At 37.4% G+C, this 18895-nt stretch overlaps 1 protein-coding gene across 1 annotated transcript in view; it reads right to left on the bottom strand.

Annotated features, from left to right (window-relative positions):
- The window catches only part of FMN2 (formin 2), a 380362-nt gene that overhangs the window by 35594 nt on the left and 325873 nt on the right, over positions 1-18895 (bottom strand). Inside the window, 1 exon segment of the mRNA XM_021666911.2 lies at positions 825-974. Within this exon segment, the coding sequence (XP_021522586.2) occupies positions 825-974 (150 nt within the window).

Here is an 18895-nt window from a genome sequence, read left to right as displayed (position 1 = left end):
TCCTGACCTCAAGTGATCTGCCTGCCTTGGCCTCTCAAAGTGTTGGGATTACAGGCATGAGCCACTGCCCCCAGCCCACAGGATGTAAGTTTTCTAAAGATCTGAAGCAAAGTCATTGTTAGTGACATTAGGAAGTATACTAATTAGTTTGTGGCTTGCTTTAAGTTATGGTATAGGTTATGTTTCCCTTTATTTTCCCACTAGATGCAGCTATTTGGGGATGCTGCCCAGGGAGGGCTAGCCGCCTTCATGACTTAATATTTAATATGCCTCTATGGAGTTTCATAATCAAAGAGACTTTATGCCATATACTGAAGAGGGGAAATTTTCCTTCCTGAAAAGATTTATTTTAGAGTGTCACACAATTCTACAAGAATCATAAAAGGTCTTTTAAAAAATATTGACATCCGTGTTTCTTGGTGATATCTGGATGAAATTTTTATATGAATGGTATATTGACAATATCCCATCAATTGAGCAAACTATTCCTTCTACCTTTATAGTCTTTGAGGTGAGTGGGTCTGCCATCGTAGCAGGGTTGTTCAAGCCTTCTTATGTGGTCACTTTTACATGGTTTCCTCATGACAGAAGTTGTTCTGGCAAACCAGCACCCCAGCTATTCTCTGCAGCACCCCGGCTTCTATCCTGACTCTTCCTACTAAAACTCCACATTCTGCCAAATGTCAGCATCTTCTTCAACTTGCTGCCCCAGGTTGAGGGACATCTAGTTTTTTATTCAGGCTATAAAAATTGGCAACCCCAGTGGTGCCACACCTAATAAAACACCGGTTTTAAAATGCCATTGTGCAAATGAAAATACCTACCTCTCTTGTAGTATAAGTTTGTTCTCTTTCTTCCAGAAGTCTTTAAAGTCAGAGCTGAATTCATGCCAGATACTGAAGAAAACATTTGGGGACACCTCCTTCTCTCCAAGTTTTGGTTTCATGAAGAAATATGCTGTAGTCTCCAAAAAGCTGTCAAATCATACATACATAAGAGCATAAAAGCCATGATTACTTTCCAATATGGGATATTCTTTCTCTATCCAAATGCTGATTTCATTCATGCACAATTACTATTACGTAGAGGGCTCAAACTCTTCAAGCACCAACAGTAGCTCTCTTACGGTTTCATGTTAAGAGTTGTGGATATAGATAGTAGCAACTGCCAAGAATCCTCCATGTACTAATAACTACCCCTTGTCCAATTCTATTTTCAAAATTAATTCCTATGTGCTGGACACACTCCAGAAATGAACTTGTCATCAAGATGAGACATATTGGAAGTGGTGGGCCTATGCTTTCTTTCTAAACTCTAAACAAATAAACTATCAACCATGTGTTCCCAAACTAATATGTAGTCCATATTTATATTATATTCCTTATATACTATTTGCCTTCCTACATTGTTTGAGGGGATAAAAAGCAAGAGTTTCAGCAGATGCTGACAAAGTCTCCCATCAGAGACCATGGTACTACCACTGAGTAGGAACCAATATGGCAGCCAGCACTGTGATAATAGACTGCTCAGGGCCAGTCTGGAGAAGGTGCCACTCAGAGGCTGCTTCATATTACAGCTAGATGGAGCTCAGAAGAGTTTCAAAGTGGTTATTTGACAAAGAACGTATCACTAGTAAACAGTAGGTTTCTGACTTAACCGAAGTCTTCTAGTCCCATGGGTGATGCCCTGAAAAGGATCCTGACCAATACAGTCGATACCACTGCAGTGAGAGAATGGCCAGAGAGGCTGCAAAGCGGGTGGCATGCAAATAAACTTGTCCTTTTTGTTCTGTCTTTGGCCTAGGGCTAGCACTATTTCTGCAGCACAAAAACTCAAGTTTGATCTATTCTGAAGCAGAAATTTCGAAGGCAACTTGATTTTGCTCAGAAACTAAGATTATGTATATATACATATACATACATACATACCCTAACATACACACTTACACATACCTCTGTGTGCTTTCGGCTTGCCATAGCTGATTTCAAATCTCTACCATGAAAAATAGCATGAGTATTAAAATACTGAGTTGTCTGTTTGTTTGAGACAGAGTCTCACACTATCGCCCAGGCTGGAGTGCAATGGCACGATCTTGGCTCACTGAAACCTCCACTTCCCGGTTCAAGTGATTCTCCTGCCTCAGCCTCCCGAGTAGCAGGCATTACAGGTGCTCCCCTCTACCACATCCAGCTAATTTTTAAAAATACTGAGATCTTTAAGATGAGTTTGCTCAGAAGGTAACAGAGCATCACATGCAAAAACAAACATTCACAGCTACTCTTAGCTGTGGGTTAGCAATGTATGCCTAATCTGCTCTGATTTTAAACTTCCCTATGGCTGTCTCTGAGCAGCAAGATTCCTAGGATATCAGCTTTTTAAGTTCTAGGCAGAGATGACAAGACTGATTTAATCAAATGTGTGGATCTCAGGTATTATATTTTTCTCCTTAGCCCACTAGAAAAATGACACAGTACAGTCAATTGATCCTGAGAAAGGGTCAGGCTGTGACGTGGCTATGCTGCGTGAGGACCTGGCTGCCACAGCTTTGGTAATGACATTAGAATGAGTCTGGCGGAATGTGTTGATGGCGTCAGAATTGCCCGGAGAATAGATGGCAGAGAACACAAACAGTCTAAGATATATCTGGGTCATATTTTACTAAAACTGATAACATAAACACATATATGCCTTCTTGGAAAACTGGTCACTTTCCTTATATACCTAAAGAGAATGTATGATCTGTTAAGTTAGATCTCAAGTCTTTTCTATCCATTTATTCATTTTCATCATTGCTCTGGTCTTTGTACTTCATAAAATTGATTATTACACAGCAAGCCCATCTGTTTGGGTAGCAATATGTCAGTTGTTAACAGCTAGTTCATCCACTCAGCTATCTTGCAGCATTTTGAAAGTTTTATCATGAGGAAGGATGGTATAAAAAGCAAAGAAGATAAGATTTAGAATGAGGAGACATGGAATATTGAATCCTGACTCTACGACCAGCTATATGAGCAAACCATTTCACACCATTGTGCACCAGCTTTTCCACTGTAAAATAGATCATAAACAGTTGTTTTGAAGTCTAATGGGTAAAAATGAATTGCCAAAGTGTTTGTTGAATGTGCCAACACAAATGTATTTTATAGTACATGTTATATTATATATACTATTTTATATTGCATATTAAATAAATATAAATATATATTTCCTAAAAGTGTTCTCTAAATTATAACTAATTCAATTGGGGCTGATGTATTAACAAATGCTCATGTGATCATGTTCTCTGAAGATATTTTTTTAGTTACCAGTAGGCACAGAGGCTTCCGATACTAGTGATAATTATTCTGATTATTCCATAATTTCTTCTTGGCTCTATCATAAATTACCCACATAGATTTAGGCAGGTAATTTAACTTCTAAGCCTCAGTTTTTTCATCTATAAGTGGAAAAAAATGCCAGCTTTTCAAGGTTGTCATGAAGATTAAAGTACCTTGCAAGTTATAAACTAAAGTAGTAAAATATGTATTAACTTTGTAAGAGACAAATTGTTTTCAATAAAAATGTTCCTTGCACAAAACTTTATGACCTTGTGAGCCAAATGTGTGTCCAACAATTGATTTAAAGTCAAATGTGAACCTGATTATTGGCATGAGTCTCAATGAAAATAAACGAATGTTGGCAGCTATTTCTTTTCGTGTGGCCATGGTGAAAAAGTAAGTGTCCTTGAGTGTGTCACATGGAGTGTCCAGAAGAATTATCTGAGGATCACAAGTACTGTCCCAACTGTACTCTGCCACCCCTCTCCCTGAAATAAAGTGTAAATGCTTAAAAAAAAAAAAAAAGCAAACAGGACAATAATTTCTACAGATTATCATAATAGGTATTGTTTATGCCAGAGACATTTTTGGTTATGTAATCCTGTCCAGCATTAGGTAGCCTTCAGCGAATGCAAACTTGCATAACATGAAAAAGACCCACTTGGGTGCTGGGTGGTAGAGATTAGATTCCATCTTTTCTGAATTATCTCCTTCATTTACATCTGAAACCAGGAGGATCCCAGCCACCATACAGCAATATGGATTCACTACAAAAAGACAGACATCACCTAGGACCTTCTTTACTATACAGGCTTCTCTGTGAGACTCCCTCAAAATGACGCTAGCATGGGAAGATGTAATAGTTAAAAGATGTGCAGTGATAGGCCAGGCGCGGTGGCTCACACCTGTAATCCCAGCACTTTGGGAGGCTGAGGGGGGTGAATCACGAGATCAGGAGTTCAAGACCAGCCTGGACAAGATGGTGAAACTGTCTCTACTAAAAATACAAAAATTAGCCAGGTGCAGTGGCGCATGCCTGTAATCCCAGCTACTCAGGAGGCTGAGGCAGAAGAATCACCTGAACTCGGGGGGCGGAAGTTGCAGTGAGCTGAGATTGTGCCACTGCACTCTAGTCTGGGTGACAGAGTGAGACTCTGTCTCAAAACAAACAAATAAACAAAAGATGTGCAGTTATATTTAAAAAATGCATTAATTACAATAACAGATAACTCTAGATGTCACTGAAAATCAAGATCCCTCTGATCTGGATTCTTTCTCGAACAGATCAACACCACACTTCTTTTGCTGCAAACATCAGACAGTACGAATATACTTCTCTGCCTTCTCTGCAATGGAATCGAGGTGTCTGCAGAGCTCTAAAATGATAGCTACAGAAGCAGAATCATTTTGGAATTTCTCTGAATCTCACACAAAAATGGAAAGAACAACTAATATTAAAAATCAAAGCTCACAGGGAGATATCTACAAAGACCTAGGTATCTAATGTCCCCAACAAACCTCACAATTACAAACAGCTGAGGACAAACTACTCACAACATAAAACCCACGTGGTAACATCATCTGTATAGGCGGATGCACAGGGAAGCAACAGGAAAACTCTCCTAAAAGCAGAAGAACCCCCAAATTACAAACAGGTATTCCTGAAAAGTGTCAGGGCTAACCTGAGAACTGTGCTGAAACTGGAAGAAGTTTTACATATTTGAATACATAGAACAGAAGAAGAAGGGATGTACATAACTTCTGAAAGGGCTGGAAGCATCTGAGCTGTATGAACTCTTAGTACTAACTAACGCAAGAGAAACTCCCTTTTAGGGCTAAGCTCTGCACTGAGAGAAAATGCTGAGAGTGGAATTCAGATTGTGCAGGAAAAACTCAAGAACAAAGAAAATAGAAAATGCAGGTAAAATATACTTGTTATTGTGCAAAAGCAAGAAAAGAGGAAGCTCCAAGCACTGAAGTTAAAAATGCTTTCCTCATGCATCTATTCCTCCTAAAATTTCAGTAAAATTTATTTCAAATAAAAATGAGAAAGATAAAAATATTGCAGTGGAAAAAGCTATGTAAAAACACTAACCATAGCAAAGTTGGCCTGGTTTTCTTTATTATCCAAGTAGAAATTCAAGACAAAGAACATAACCAGGGTGTTATTTCATAATTATAAAAGCATCCACCTTACTAAGAAGACTTAACAATCCTGAAGACATACATCTAATAAAACAGTTTCAAAATTCGTGAAACAAAAATTGCAGGACCAAAAGGAAAAAGAGACAAAATCATAATCTAATTGGATGCTTTAACCCCTCTTTCTCAGTAGTCAAGAGAACTAGATTAAAATATCACTAACGACATAGAAGAGTTGAATATTGTTACCAAAAACTGACCCAGCTGGCATTTATAGAACATTATGATCGATGGTAGAATATACAAGAGCACATGAAATATTCATCAACATAGACCATATGCTGAGTCATAAAACAAGTCTCAGTAAATTTCAAACTGAAATCTTCCAGAGTAAGTTCCCCGAGCACAGTGGTATTAAATTATGAAAGAATAAAAATAAGATTTAGGTAATATCCAATTTTGCAATTAAGCAAACTTGTGATAAATAACCCACAGATCAAAAAGAAATCCTAAAATAAATGAGAAAATATTCCAAACTAAATAAAAATTAAAAAAAAATATCAAAATGTATGGAATACAGGTAAAGCAAGTACTTAGAAGCTTTGAGCTTTAAAGTAAATACACTAAAAAGAAATGTGTAAAATCAGTTATTCAGACATTCAACTCAAGAAAGTATAAAGGAGCAAATTAAACCCAGTTTAGTAGAAGAAAGGAAATATTAAAAAGAGCACATAGCAAAGAAATAGAAACTAAATCTTACAGAAAATCAACTCAGTCAGAAGTTGGTTTATTGAAAAGCTTAGTAAAATTGATAAATGCCTACCAAGACTGATTAAGAAAAAAAGAGAGAAAATGCAAAGTATGAATCCTAGGGATGAAAGCAGTCATTTTTATAGATCATACTGGCTTAAAATGATAATGTGATGATGTTATAAACAATTTAAATGAAATAAGCAAATTACTTAAACAACAAAAGTTTCTAAAAGAAAGTTCTGACAAAAACAGAAAATGTAAGTACCCCTAAATCTAAGAAAGTTCAATTATTTTCCACAAATAGGAAATTAATTTTTATAGGCTTGTAATCAAATTTATCCCCACACTCCAAATGATTATGACCCTATTTGTTTCATAAGTGAATTAACAAACATTTGATGAAGAAATAAAGCCAATCTTACACTAACTCATCCAGAAAACAGAGCAGGGTCTACTTCCCAACTCATTTTATGAAGCCAGCTTTACCCTGATGTTGATACTGAAAACTAAAAAAGATATTATGAAAGAAAAAATAAATAAATTTATAAACAAATATCCCTCATGATCATAACCAAAAAAAAAAAAAAGGTTCCTTAACAAAACATCATCAAATCAAATGCAGCAAATTCTAAAGTGGATAATACATCATGACAAATTGGGGTTTACCCTAATAATACAAAATGGTGTTAACATTTGAAAAGCAATTAAGTGTAATTTGCCATACTTGAAAAAAATCAACATAAGTTCATTATTACAAAAAGGAAAAAACTCTCTGCAAGCTAAGACTAGAAGTAAAAGTATACAATTAGATAAATACTATGTATGAAAAACCTACAGTTAACATATTCAGTGTATTTGATAATTTCTTTTTAGTTCAGAAATAAAACAAGAATGACTGTTCTTTACGATTCTATTCAACACTGTACTGAAATCCCTAGCCAGTTAATAAAGAAAAAGATGATTGGAAAGGAAGAAATATAGTTTTACATATATATAAATGTTTTGCTATACATATGTATCAATATGATATTGTTATAAAACTATATATAGTATATATATATAACATATATGGGATATATACATATATATGTATATATAAATATATAAACATGGTTATATATGTAGAAAACACTATGGAATTTACAAACATAACAAAACCTATTAGAACCAATAAGTGAATTTACTCAGAACTAAATAAGTGAAATTAATATTGATCCCATAAGATACAAGGTGGACATTTAAAAATTATTTGTATTTTTATACACCCTGGAAAAGACCACTGGAAAGACATGTTTTAAAACAGTATAACTTGTATTCCCATTATAAAACATCAACTATCTAACAAGAAATCAAATAAAAGTATGAAAACCACAAACACTGCTGAGAGAATTTAAAGAAAGCTTAAGTAACTGTAAAGGTATAACATATTCTTGGGTTGAAAGAGTCAGTATTGTTAAGACCAATTTGTCCCAAATTATTCTATGGAGTCAAAGCAATCCCAATCAAGAGTTTTTTTTTTTTTTTTTTTTTTAAAGGAATGGTTATGCTCTAAAATTTATGTAAAAATATAAAGCATCTGAAATAGCAAAAAAAAAAAAAAAAAAAAAAAAAATTTTAAAAAAAGAACAAAGGTGAAGGACTTACATTATCCGATTTCAAAAGTTATTATAAAACTACAGTAATAGAGTATGGTATTAGCATAAGGATCTGGAAGGAGATTTGCACATATAAGGTCATCTGATTTTTTGTGAAAGGTGGCAAGCCAATTCAATGGGAGGTAGAAAAGATTTTTTTATCAAATGGTGCTAGAACAATGGAATATCTGTTTGGATAAAAATCCTTACTCAATACAAAAAATATATAAGTATTTGGATGTAGAAGACAGAAACATAAACCTTATAAAAGAAAACATTTTTTAAAATGTCTTTACATCCTTGGGCTAAACCAAATTTCTTAGGTAAGACACAGAAAGGACTAACCATAAGAAAAAAAAAGTTGATAAATTAGACTTTAGCAAAGTAAAACTTCTTTTCATTTAAATATACCATTATGCCATTTCATACTCATAGGAGTTGGCTTAAATCAAAAAGACTGATAAAGTAATAACACATGTTGGCAAGAATACAGAGCAATTGAAATTTTCATACAGTGCTTTTGAGAGTGTAAAATGGCAAACCACTTTGAAGAAGTGCTTGACAATTTCTTACAAATTTATACATATCTGTATAACATGACTCAGAAAACCCACCCTCACCTATTAATTGCAAGGGAAATGAAACATGTATACAAAGAGACTCATACAAGAATGTTCACAGCAGCCCTGCTACTAACAACCCCAGACTGGAGACCCAAATGTCCATGAACAGGGGAATGGATACTCTGTGATCTATAAATATGATGAAATACTACCTAACAATAAAACGAAGAAGTTCCTGATATAGCAATATGAAATTACTCTAAAAAACAATGTAAGTGAAAAAAAACAGAGCCAAAATTATACATGCCATATGATTCCATTTATACAAAGTCCAAGCATACAGAAAATTAATCTATGTCGACAAATCAGAACAATGACCATCTTTTCAGAGAGGTGTGAAGTAAACCGATTGAAAACAACTGTTTTAAATCATGTTTTGGTTTACAAGGAATCACTGAAAGGAACACTTAGGGTCTGTGCATTTTAAATGTATACGAATTATTCCTCAACTAACCAATAAGAAAGGAAGAAAAACAAAGACGGAAAGAAGAGGGAAAGAAGAAACAACAAGGAGATGAAACTAAGGAATCAAGGAGATTGCAAATGATTAAACAAACTTACTAAAAGAAAAAAAAAAAAAACAGGAGCGAAATAATGGCGCTGCAGACCAATGAGAGAAAGATACGTCTATCAAACAGACAAGCCAGGAAGACATGTCTACTGAACAGATGACTGTTGCCTAATGTTTTAAAATATGCTAAGAGATATTAATAAAATGATAAAGGCTATGAAAAAATAACTCAAAATTTTAAAAATTCAGAAATAAGGTATAAGAACGTAGTAAAGAATTTAAAATGATCATTTTACACATGAAAACTGAATTAGAAGTAACACAAGAGTTAGTAAGCAGCACAGCTAATGTCTTACCGAAAACAGAAGCTATATGAGGAAAATTTGTTAAATCAAAGAGAAATTTTAAAAAAAGATTTGGGAGAAAGTTTAAGTATGGAAGACAAGAAATTCCTGTATGCGTATCATCAAAACAATCAAAGCAATGGAACCGAAACATAGTAACAAAAATGATTCGAAATGTTAGTCTGATAAGAAGGCTAAGTTCAGGAGCTCTATTATTCAACAGTAATAACAGTTAATAATAATATGTTATATTATTATAAATTCATAGAGTAGATTTTTAGTGTTCTCACTAAAAAAATAAAGTATGTGAGGTAATGCATATATGAACTAGCTCAATTTAGCCATTCTACAATATGTTACAGATCCAGAGCTGCCTGGAGAAATGGCCCAATCCAGGTCTGGGGGCAAAAAGTTGTTCAAAATGAACCTGGAGTGTCGTATCCAAGAAGATAGCAGAGCAGGTCATGTCAAAAGGACTCAAAGTCAACTTAAAGATGAAACATTTTAGCCAGGTGGAGTGGCTCATGTCTGTAATTGCAATACTCTGGGAGGCTAAGGCAAGAGGATCACTTGAAGTCAGGAGTTTGAGACCAGCCTGAGCAACATAGTGAGCCCTCATCTCTACAAAAATTACAAAATTAGCCAGGTGTGGCGGCATGTGCCTGCAGTCCCAGCTACTTGGGAGGGTGGGGTGGAAGGATTGCCTTAAGCCCAGGAAGTTGAGGCTACAGTAAGCCATGATCTTACCATGTACTCTAGCCTGGGCAACAGAGTGAAACTTTGTATTAAAAAAAAAAAAAAAAAAGAAATGTTTTGGCTATAAGTAACAATAATAACAGCAAAAGAGTAAAACACATCAGATACGTTTAATTCTATGAGTTCATTACAATGCTTAAGAAAAAAATGATTTGTTCATTTTTGGTGATGAGTACTAGCAATACCGCTCATTATTTTGAAATTTGGTAAACTAAAAGAAAGAATCATGCATTTCTTGTATAGGAATCACACCACTGAATAACTCTGCACCAAACGAGGAAAAGTTTTTCTTTAAAGAAAAGGTATTTCACTTAATAACTCAGAATGAAATAACAAGTCACCATTTTACAAATTATAACGAATTAACTAATCTATCATATAGACACAGATTCCCAAAGGCTGGTAACATCACAAAAATGGACAACCAAATATATCAGGCTTCCTCTTGGTAGAACACATCAGACCACCTATAAAGTAATTTTACCAAAATATTCAAACCTGAAGCTGATCAAGTATCTAGAGCTGACTACCTACCAAAAAGAAACACAGGACAGAGGATCGTGTTAAACTACACCACTGAGACAGCACCAGGAAGATTCATACTGCGGAAAACTCTACAGAATAAATGATCTTATTTCTTCAACAACTCAAGTTTAAGGGGAAAAAAGTGTTGTAGGAGCACCTATTATAAAAACATAAGAGATATCATCTATTCATAATGGTTGGCATTTCTCTATATCCTGCTCAAAACAAACTGTAAACAAAATCAGTCGTAACATACATGAACTAATTGAACTTTTGAACAGTGACTTGGTATTTGGTGACGTTAGAACCTAATTAATTTTTAGGAGTGAAACTGGTGGTGAATATGCTTTCTTTTAAAAAGGGTATCTTGGGCTGGACACAGTGGCTCATGCCTGTAATCCCAGCACTTTGAGAGGTCGAGGCGAGATCACCAGAGGTCAGGAGTTTGCAACCAGTCTGGCCAACATGGTGAAACCCCATTTCTACTAAAAATACAAAAATTAGCCGGGCATGATGGTGCGCACCTGTGATCCTAGTTACTTGGGAGGCTGAGGCAAGAGAATCGCTTGAACCGGGAAGGCGAAGTTGCAGTGAGCCAAGATGGTGCCTGGGTGACAGAACAAGACTCATCTCAAAATACAAATAAATACATACATAAAATAAAAAGGGTATCTTTTAGAGAAACATACTAAAATATATATGGATGAAATTATATCTGTTGGGGGTTTCCTTCAAAAATAATATGAGAGGAGGTAAGTGGGTAGGGTTATAGACAGAACCAAACTGACTACAAATTGATAGTCGTCAAAGCTGAGTGATGGATAAGATGGAGGATCATTGTGCTATTCTGTTCACCTTTGCACTATTCTGTTCACCTTTGCACTATTCTGTTCACCTTTGCATGTATTTTACCTTTTCCATAATGAAGTAATATTTCTAAAAATCACAAGTGCATGCATACACAACGTTGGTACAAGGAAGAAATGGCTATGCACGCCTTTTAAAGTGGCATTCTAGAAATATTTTTAAGAGGGTAGAATACTGCTTTGAAGACTTCTACTGGATATTGTTTTTGACTATGACTTATGTTCCACAGATAATAAAAATAGACAGCTTTGATTTTTTTACTTGAGAAGAGGCCATACCACAAACCGAGAACTATTTTATATTCTTTTAAACTTCTCATCTGTTTTTAAGGCAATTCTCTGTCTGGGAATTGTACACATAAAGAATGACTCAAAATTTGGTTTTTATTACAATGAAAAGAGGTGCTAGTAATTATCCTAAAATAGCATTTTCTTGCCACAAGTTATGATCTCTTTGGAGAAGCATGTTCTCTGCAAATGAAATACTATTTACATAGCATATTGTGTTATTACTAATAGTTATTTCCCATCTATGAGCAAGATTTACTCCTGTTCGAGTATTATTTAAAATCTTGAATTAAAACCCAATCATTTTAGTGGTATTTACTCCGATGTAGTCTTAGAAGAGGGCCTTACAGCTTTGTCCTAATTCATCAGGGAGCAGGTAGTAACTATACGCCAGGCGCTACTCATGGCAGAGCGAAGACAAAGGAAGTGTAAACTCTAGTCAATGACTTTCTTGAAAAACGTTTTTAATGGGTTAACAAATCAGAGTCAAGGTACAGAACAAAGCCATGCAGCATGCTCTCCCTCAGGTCCACGGGCTGGCAGACATTCATCTGCTCTCGGTCTTGGATCTCCTTCGACAGTTTCTCTGCTTACCAAATACATGCTTCTAGAAGGAAGCCGTTTCACGATCAGGGTAAACCCTTTCATGATCCTGTTCAGAAAATGATAAGCACTGTCTCGTATTTATTCTACAGCAACCAGAAGCACATCTGAACAGCCTGAGAGAGCACCTTTAATGTGTGGCAGGGAGCTCTGGAAATGATTCCAGGTATAGACAAAGAGAATAAATCCACAAAAGGAATTTGGGGTGGTGGAGTAACCTAAACATGAGCTGACCGTCAGAATCGTAAGTGTTTTGACTTTACTTTTTGCTAGCTAATGCCAGAGAGACTTCTCATTCCAACTAGAGCCGTAATATCCCATCTTTACCTACTGGGTATTTGCTTCTGTCATTCTGGCCTCACAGAGCATGACGCTGTGATGCCACACTTGTTCTTCATCTGCCTGGAATGCTCTTCACCCAAGTGTCTTATGGCTTCTGTCTCTCTCACCTCATTCAGATCTTTGCTTAGTGAGATCCTCATAAAAAGCCAAGTAAAAATTGAACACTTGGCCCAACTTCCCACAACAGCCACCTCTGAATATTCCTTCTTTTTTTCTGCAGCACTGACTGCCATCGGAAACACAAGATATTTTCTATGTGTGCTAACTGTTGCTGTCCCTGCACGAGGATTTAACATCTAGGAGGAATTTTTAGCGTTTATGTTTATGGCTTTACTCTCAGGCACCTGAACAATGCTTGGCACACAGGAATTGTTTGAAATGTTAAATGTTTACTTAAACAATGATTCTCTCCTGAACAAGGGCCTCAACATTTCTTTTCTTTCTTTCTTTTTTTTTTTTTTTCTTGAGACAGAGTCTCATGTCACCCAGGCTAGGGTGCAGTGGCAGGATCTCAGCTCACTGTAACCTCTGCCTCATGGGTTCAAGCGATTCTCCTGCCTCAGCCTCCCAAGTAGGTGGGATTACAGGTGTGTGCCACCATGCCCAGCTAATTTTTTGTATTTTTAGTAGAGATGGGGTTTTACCATGTTGGGCAGGCTGGTCTCAAACTCCTGACCTCGTGATCTGCCCGCCTTGGCCTCGCAAAGTGCTGGGATTACAGGCATGAGCCACTGCGCCTGGCCGGACCTAGACATTTCTGGAGACAAATTTTTTTATTTTTAGACACAGTGTAGTAGAAGCAGTCTGTTAAGCTCAAGCCATGTCTTCTACGGACTTTGAATATGAATAACTAAGATTTAGTTCTGGCTCTACCCAGAGTGGTGGAGCTTTGTCAACATAACTTTTTGAGCTTTGCTCCCTCATTTGTAAATGGAGAATGACTGTACTTCCTACCAAATCAGACACTTGTGAGGGTCTTATGGGATGCCAGGCCCATAGCGTGGTCTATGAGTGAAGGTTCTGTTCTCAGCATAGCAGCCGCATGAGAGTTTTCTTTAGTCTTCCTGGTATATTCGGAGTGTGATAAGACAAGGAACCTATTCTTCATACAGATAAGTTAAGGAAAGCCATTCCTTTTCCTTATTCCCATATCCCCACACAATTATGAGACAACTCATGGCATTTACATAAACCGATGTCAATATGACCAGTCTCCTGGAGGACAGCAAGCCAGTGCCAGAGTGGCTTGATCACCCTTACCCATTTCTCCCTACTTATCTATACAGTTTATCTCACTTGGCTCAGAAGGAAGTTTGCAGTAGCTCCTGCCAAGAGAATTTCTCATTTTATTGATATGGAAAAAAATATATATTCTTTTTCCCTGGAATCACATAAAAGATGGACAATCAGAAATTATATCCTTTAGTCTTGACTTTTTCATATGACTATTTTGTATTTCACGACATGTTCATGTACACACACACACACACACACACACACACACACACACACAGAGCTTCCTGCCACCTAGTTAACAGAATACGAGTCAACAGTTGAGCAAAGAGGCACGCTGAAAGAAATAAATTCATTTAATTCAACCTTCCATTCTTCCCACCACAAATGTAACCGTAGTTATTGGTAAAACTAACGTCCCAATTCAGATCTGAGTTGTTCTTATATTCTGTTGGGTCTCCAAGCTTTATGTAGACAGGAACAGATCATTTATTAATGTCCCCTCTCTCTATTGTGAATGCCAACAAGCCCTGAGACCAAAGTCCTCCCTCCCCATCTCAACTGTCAACACGGCAGTTCAGGCTATTTTGAGACACTGTGATGTTTATGTTGAAGTTAGACATGAAGGGTCTGGTGAGGTCATTTCTTATGCACACGTCTATGATTGGACTGGCCTTTTGGTGAGTCAGCAATTCAGTCCTGGCCCAATCTAAATGCACCCTAGGGGTCTCTACCTTTCTCTGTTTCTTCTGTGATGTTTTCCTCTTACCTTTTTCTCCCAATATCATTGTCCTTTGAGAGTGTAGCAAAAAAGGCTAAGTACTAAATGAGACTTTATAGGCAGAATGAGAATTGCACATGTATAACTTAATTTAGTCCACATAGGCAGAACCAAGATCATAAAGCATCTCAGTATGACAGACGAGGCCAAGAGAGCATACCAGTTTAAACGAACTGCAAAGGATCATCATCATAAATCTTCCATTGCTTTTGCTTTTTTTGTTGTGCAATGTTGGATTTTGTAATATTATTCTTCAGAACAAACTAAAATCTCAAGAGGAAGATCTATTTTCAGCTAAAGCCTTCCACAAGTAACTGCAATTTTTGGAACCCTAAATCATTACCTTCATTTCCACCTCCTTCCTCCACCCTCCATAGGAACTTACATAAAGTGTAACAAATTTTATTATTCCAATAAGGAAGAATAAATCCCCTTTTACTTATCATTAAAAAGCCTTTGAGGGGTCTTCCATGTCTTCTAAAAAGCACAAAGAATACTTTTATGCCAACACTTTGTTTCAGGCAATGGAAAAATAAGAGGAATTCAGAATGGTAAGAAGATAAACTGGTATTTCTTTTCTTTTGAAATGAAGAACTGTGATACCTACACCTTCAGGGTAATTGTGATCTGAGAGCAGCCAACTGCTCTTAGAAAAAAACGTAATTCAACCCAAGAACAAGTATCAGCTCATACAAAAGGTGGAAGAGAAATCTGAAAATCCAAGTGACACATTTTCAGGCACTGATTGGTCCTGTGGGACAATGTAAGCTGAGACCCATGCTGATCCCAAAGATCAAGCAACTAAGAAAAGTTCCTAAAATCAGGAATCAGACAACAGTGTATATTTGTCTTATGGTTGTTGCTATAAGACAAAAAAGGAAATAAAAGATACATTGATTGGAAAGAAAGAAATACAACTGTCTCTATTTGAAGATTAATATGTAGAAAATTTGAAGAAGTCTATGTAGAAAATGCCAAAGAATCTAAAAAATAACTCCTGGAGCTAATAAACAGATATAGCAAGTCAACAGGATACAAGTCAATACACAAAACTCAACTGCTTTCCCATGTACTAGCACTGAATAATTAAAATTTGAAATAAAAATTATGTAACTTACAATAGCACCACAAAATAAAATACTAAGATGTAAACCTAACAAAAAGTGTACAAGATCTACATGAGTAAAACTACAAAACTCAAATGAAAGAAATCAAAGAACAACTAAACAGATATTCCATGTTCACGGATGGGAAGACTCAATATTGTCAAGATGTCAGTTCTTCTCAATTTGATCTACTGACTCATAGCAATCCCAATCACTTTCCTAATGAGTCATTTTGTAGGTATCAACAATTGATTCTAAAATTTATATGGAAAAGCAAAAGATCTGGGATAGCCAACAATGTTGGCTGAAGAACAATGTTGGAATACTGACATTATCTGACTTCAAGAGTTACTATAAAGCTATAGTAACCAAGACAGCATGGTACTGGCAAAAGAACAGACACACAGATTGAACTAGAACAGAGTGCCCCGTAGACTCATAAAAATATAGCCAACTGCCAGAGGAGTAGGTAGCTGTCACCTCCCTCCCAACACAGGACCAGTTCTCACTCTCTGTCCCTTCAAACCAGGAAGCTGGGGCTCAGGAGCCATGACCTGGTGTATCTCCTGCCCACCCTGGTCCCAGGTTAATGTGGAGACAGGTGTGAGAGCCTGTCCTTGTCCTTGATTTCTCGCCACAAGACTCACAACACTGCTACCTAAGAAAATGTCCCCCATCCCACTCCAGCCTGATCAGTGGTCATCGAATTGGAAGAGGATCTGACAGGAGCATAAATATGAGATAAAATGTCTTGGTTGTACCTGTTTGTGGTTTAGATTTGTATTTAAACAAAACAAAAAACAAGAAAATAAACTTGAAAATTATTTGTCATAATAAAAGTGAAATAAGAAACATTAAAATATTTATTGCCAGGCCAACCACCACCCCCCACCAAAACAAATACAATCCACTAATTTTGACAAGGAACAAAGGCAACTCAGTGGAGAAAGGATAGTTTTTTCAACAAATGGTTTTGGAAAATTTGATATCCATCTTTAAAAAAAAACCATAAACATAGATGTCAGATCTCCCATCTTTCACAAAAATAAAAAAGACAGACTTGCTGGCCGTGGTGGCATGTGCCTGTAATCCCAGCTACTTGGGAGGCTGAAGTAAGAGAATCGCTTGAACCCAGGAGGCGGAGGTTGCAGTGAACTGAGATTGTGCCACTGCACTATAGCCTGGGTGACAGAGCAAGATTCCATCTCAAAAAAAAAAAAAAAAAAAAAAAAAAGGCAAACCTAAATTATTGGTTAACAACTTGCAAAATGGTGGCAATAAAAACTAAATAATTTGAAAGTGTTATATTATCTGGGAAAGGGATAAAGATGTTAAATGAATAAATATTGTTAATTTAAAGGTAGACATTAAAAATAAACAAAATAAAACATAATTTCTATGGCATCCATGAGTACACATCTTTCAGATCTTCCATATTTCCAACTGCAGGAAAAAAAAAGTTGACCAAGGGCCTTGGCTGCCATGCTCTGAAATGTATCACTTCATGTGCACAGAGGTCCAGGTTTGTTTCTGGGTAGTGACTGAGCAGCAAGAATACTGATGCCAAGTGCAATCCTAAGAGACACAGGCTCCTCTAGAGGGAACTCTGCCTCAAGGACTTCCCACTGGCCTTGAAAAATCTTATAACTTACAATAAAATATCTTATAATTTAACTGCAGTCCAAGACTTTTCTCACCCAGCCTTCCTTCCTCCCCTCTCCTCCATGGAGGTTGGACCTGTATCGGGTCTAACAGCTGTCCCAGCTTCCTCTGGCTCCCTTCCTGTTTTTCCAAATAAATATAGTCTTGGCACTTGCTTTTTGTAGAACCTGAACTAACAGCAGTAGCACAAGTAGCCTGTAAGAACAGGCACTGAGATGGAGTTCTGGGACAGATTCTCTCACCAGTCCCCTGTACTGTGTGGTATGTGGGACATTGGCAATCTCTGGCACATGTTGACTATGCAATTGCTAAAGACATCACCAGAGCTAATCTGATAAAACAGCCTGGTGTCCACACCAGCTGTGATGGTGTCCACACCAGGACATTTTGTCAGGTTAGCTCTGGTGATGTCTCTAGTAAAAATGTCCTGGTGTGACCACATCACACCTTGCAACAAATGCCCCCTCGCCCCGGGTCTTCTCTTGGCTGCCAGGACAATAGGACAACAATTAAGGAGACATCCCAGGAAGACCCAGCTAGGGAGGTGCTATGCCTGAAAAGGGGGGAAAGAGATTATATATGGAAGGTGCTGCAAGAATTAGCTATCACGTAGTAGAGCGATTCAGGAAGAGGCTTCTCTCTTACAGGTCTCTTCTGACTGATAGCCAATTTAAAGAGGAGTAGAAGTGCTGGAGTTGCCCTGGCAGATGGAAGAGGAAGGACTATGGAGGCTGAGGGAAGTAGGCACACCAGCATGTACTGTGTGAGTCCAGAAAACTGAGCAAAGGATTATCCGTGGAAGTTCCCAGAGGCCCCACCCAGAAGGCCATAAAGAATGCATGGAAGAGGGGTACCAGCTTCACTCAACAGTGCAGCAGTGGGAGTTCTTCTCTGTAGGTTAAGAGTGATATAAGAAGAGGTCACAGAGCTGGGCTCATTAAAAATCCATTGGGATGACAGGACTCTAAAATAACAGGGTCCAAGTGGTAAAGCTCAATGACCAGAAGTGGGTGCACCACAATTACCATAATAACCAACAAGCCAAGGGGCAGCCAAGGGGCAGCCAAGGGGGCCTGACTCTCAGGGGACTGTGGAGATGGTTAGTAGAGCATAGCACCTGTAGGGGCAAACAACAAGTGTGCTGCTCAACCTCTATGATCACAGAAAAGGGCAAGAGTGGGAAACAGGAGGCTACGGGTGGCTGTTCTATAGAAAATCATGACTCTGGCCAGGCACGGTGGCTCACGCCTGTAATCCCAGCACTCTGGGAGGCTGAGGTGGGCGAATCACGAGGTCAGGAGTTTGAGACCAGCCTGGCCACCATGGTGAAACCTCATCTCTACTAAAGATACAAAAAATTAGGAGGTGTGGTGGCAGATGCTTGTAGTCCCAGCTACTTGGGAGCCTGA

The sequence above is a fragment of the Aotus nancymaae genome, unplaced genomic scaffold, assembly GCF_030222135.1.
Source record: "Aotus nancymaae isolate 86718 unplaced genomic scaffold, 86718_ANA_hifiasm-v0.15.2.pri h1tg000032l_0, whole genome shotgun sequence".
NCBI classification, from domain to species: domain Eukaryota; kingdom Metazoa; phylum Chordata; class Mammalia; order Primates; family Aotidae; genus Aotus; species Aotus nancymaae.
Note: the sequence above shows the minus strand (reverse complement) of the source record. Positions and strands in the feature narration are given on the sequence as shown.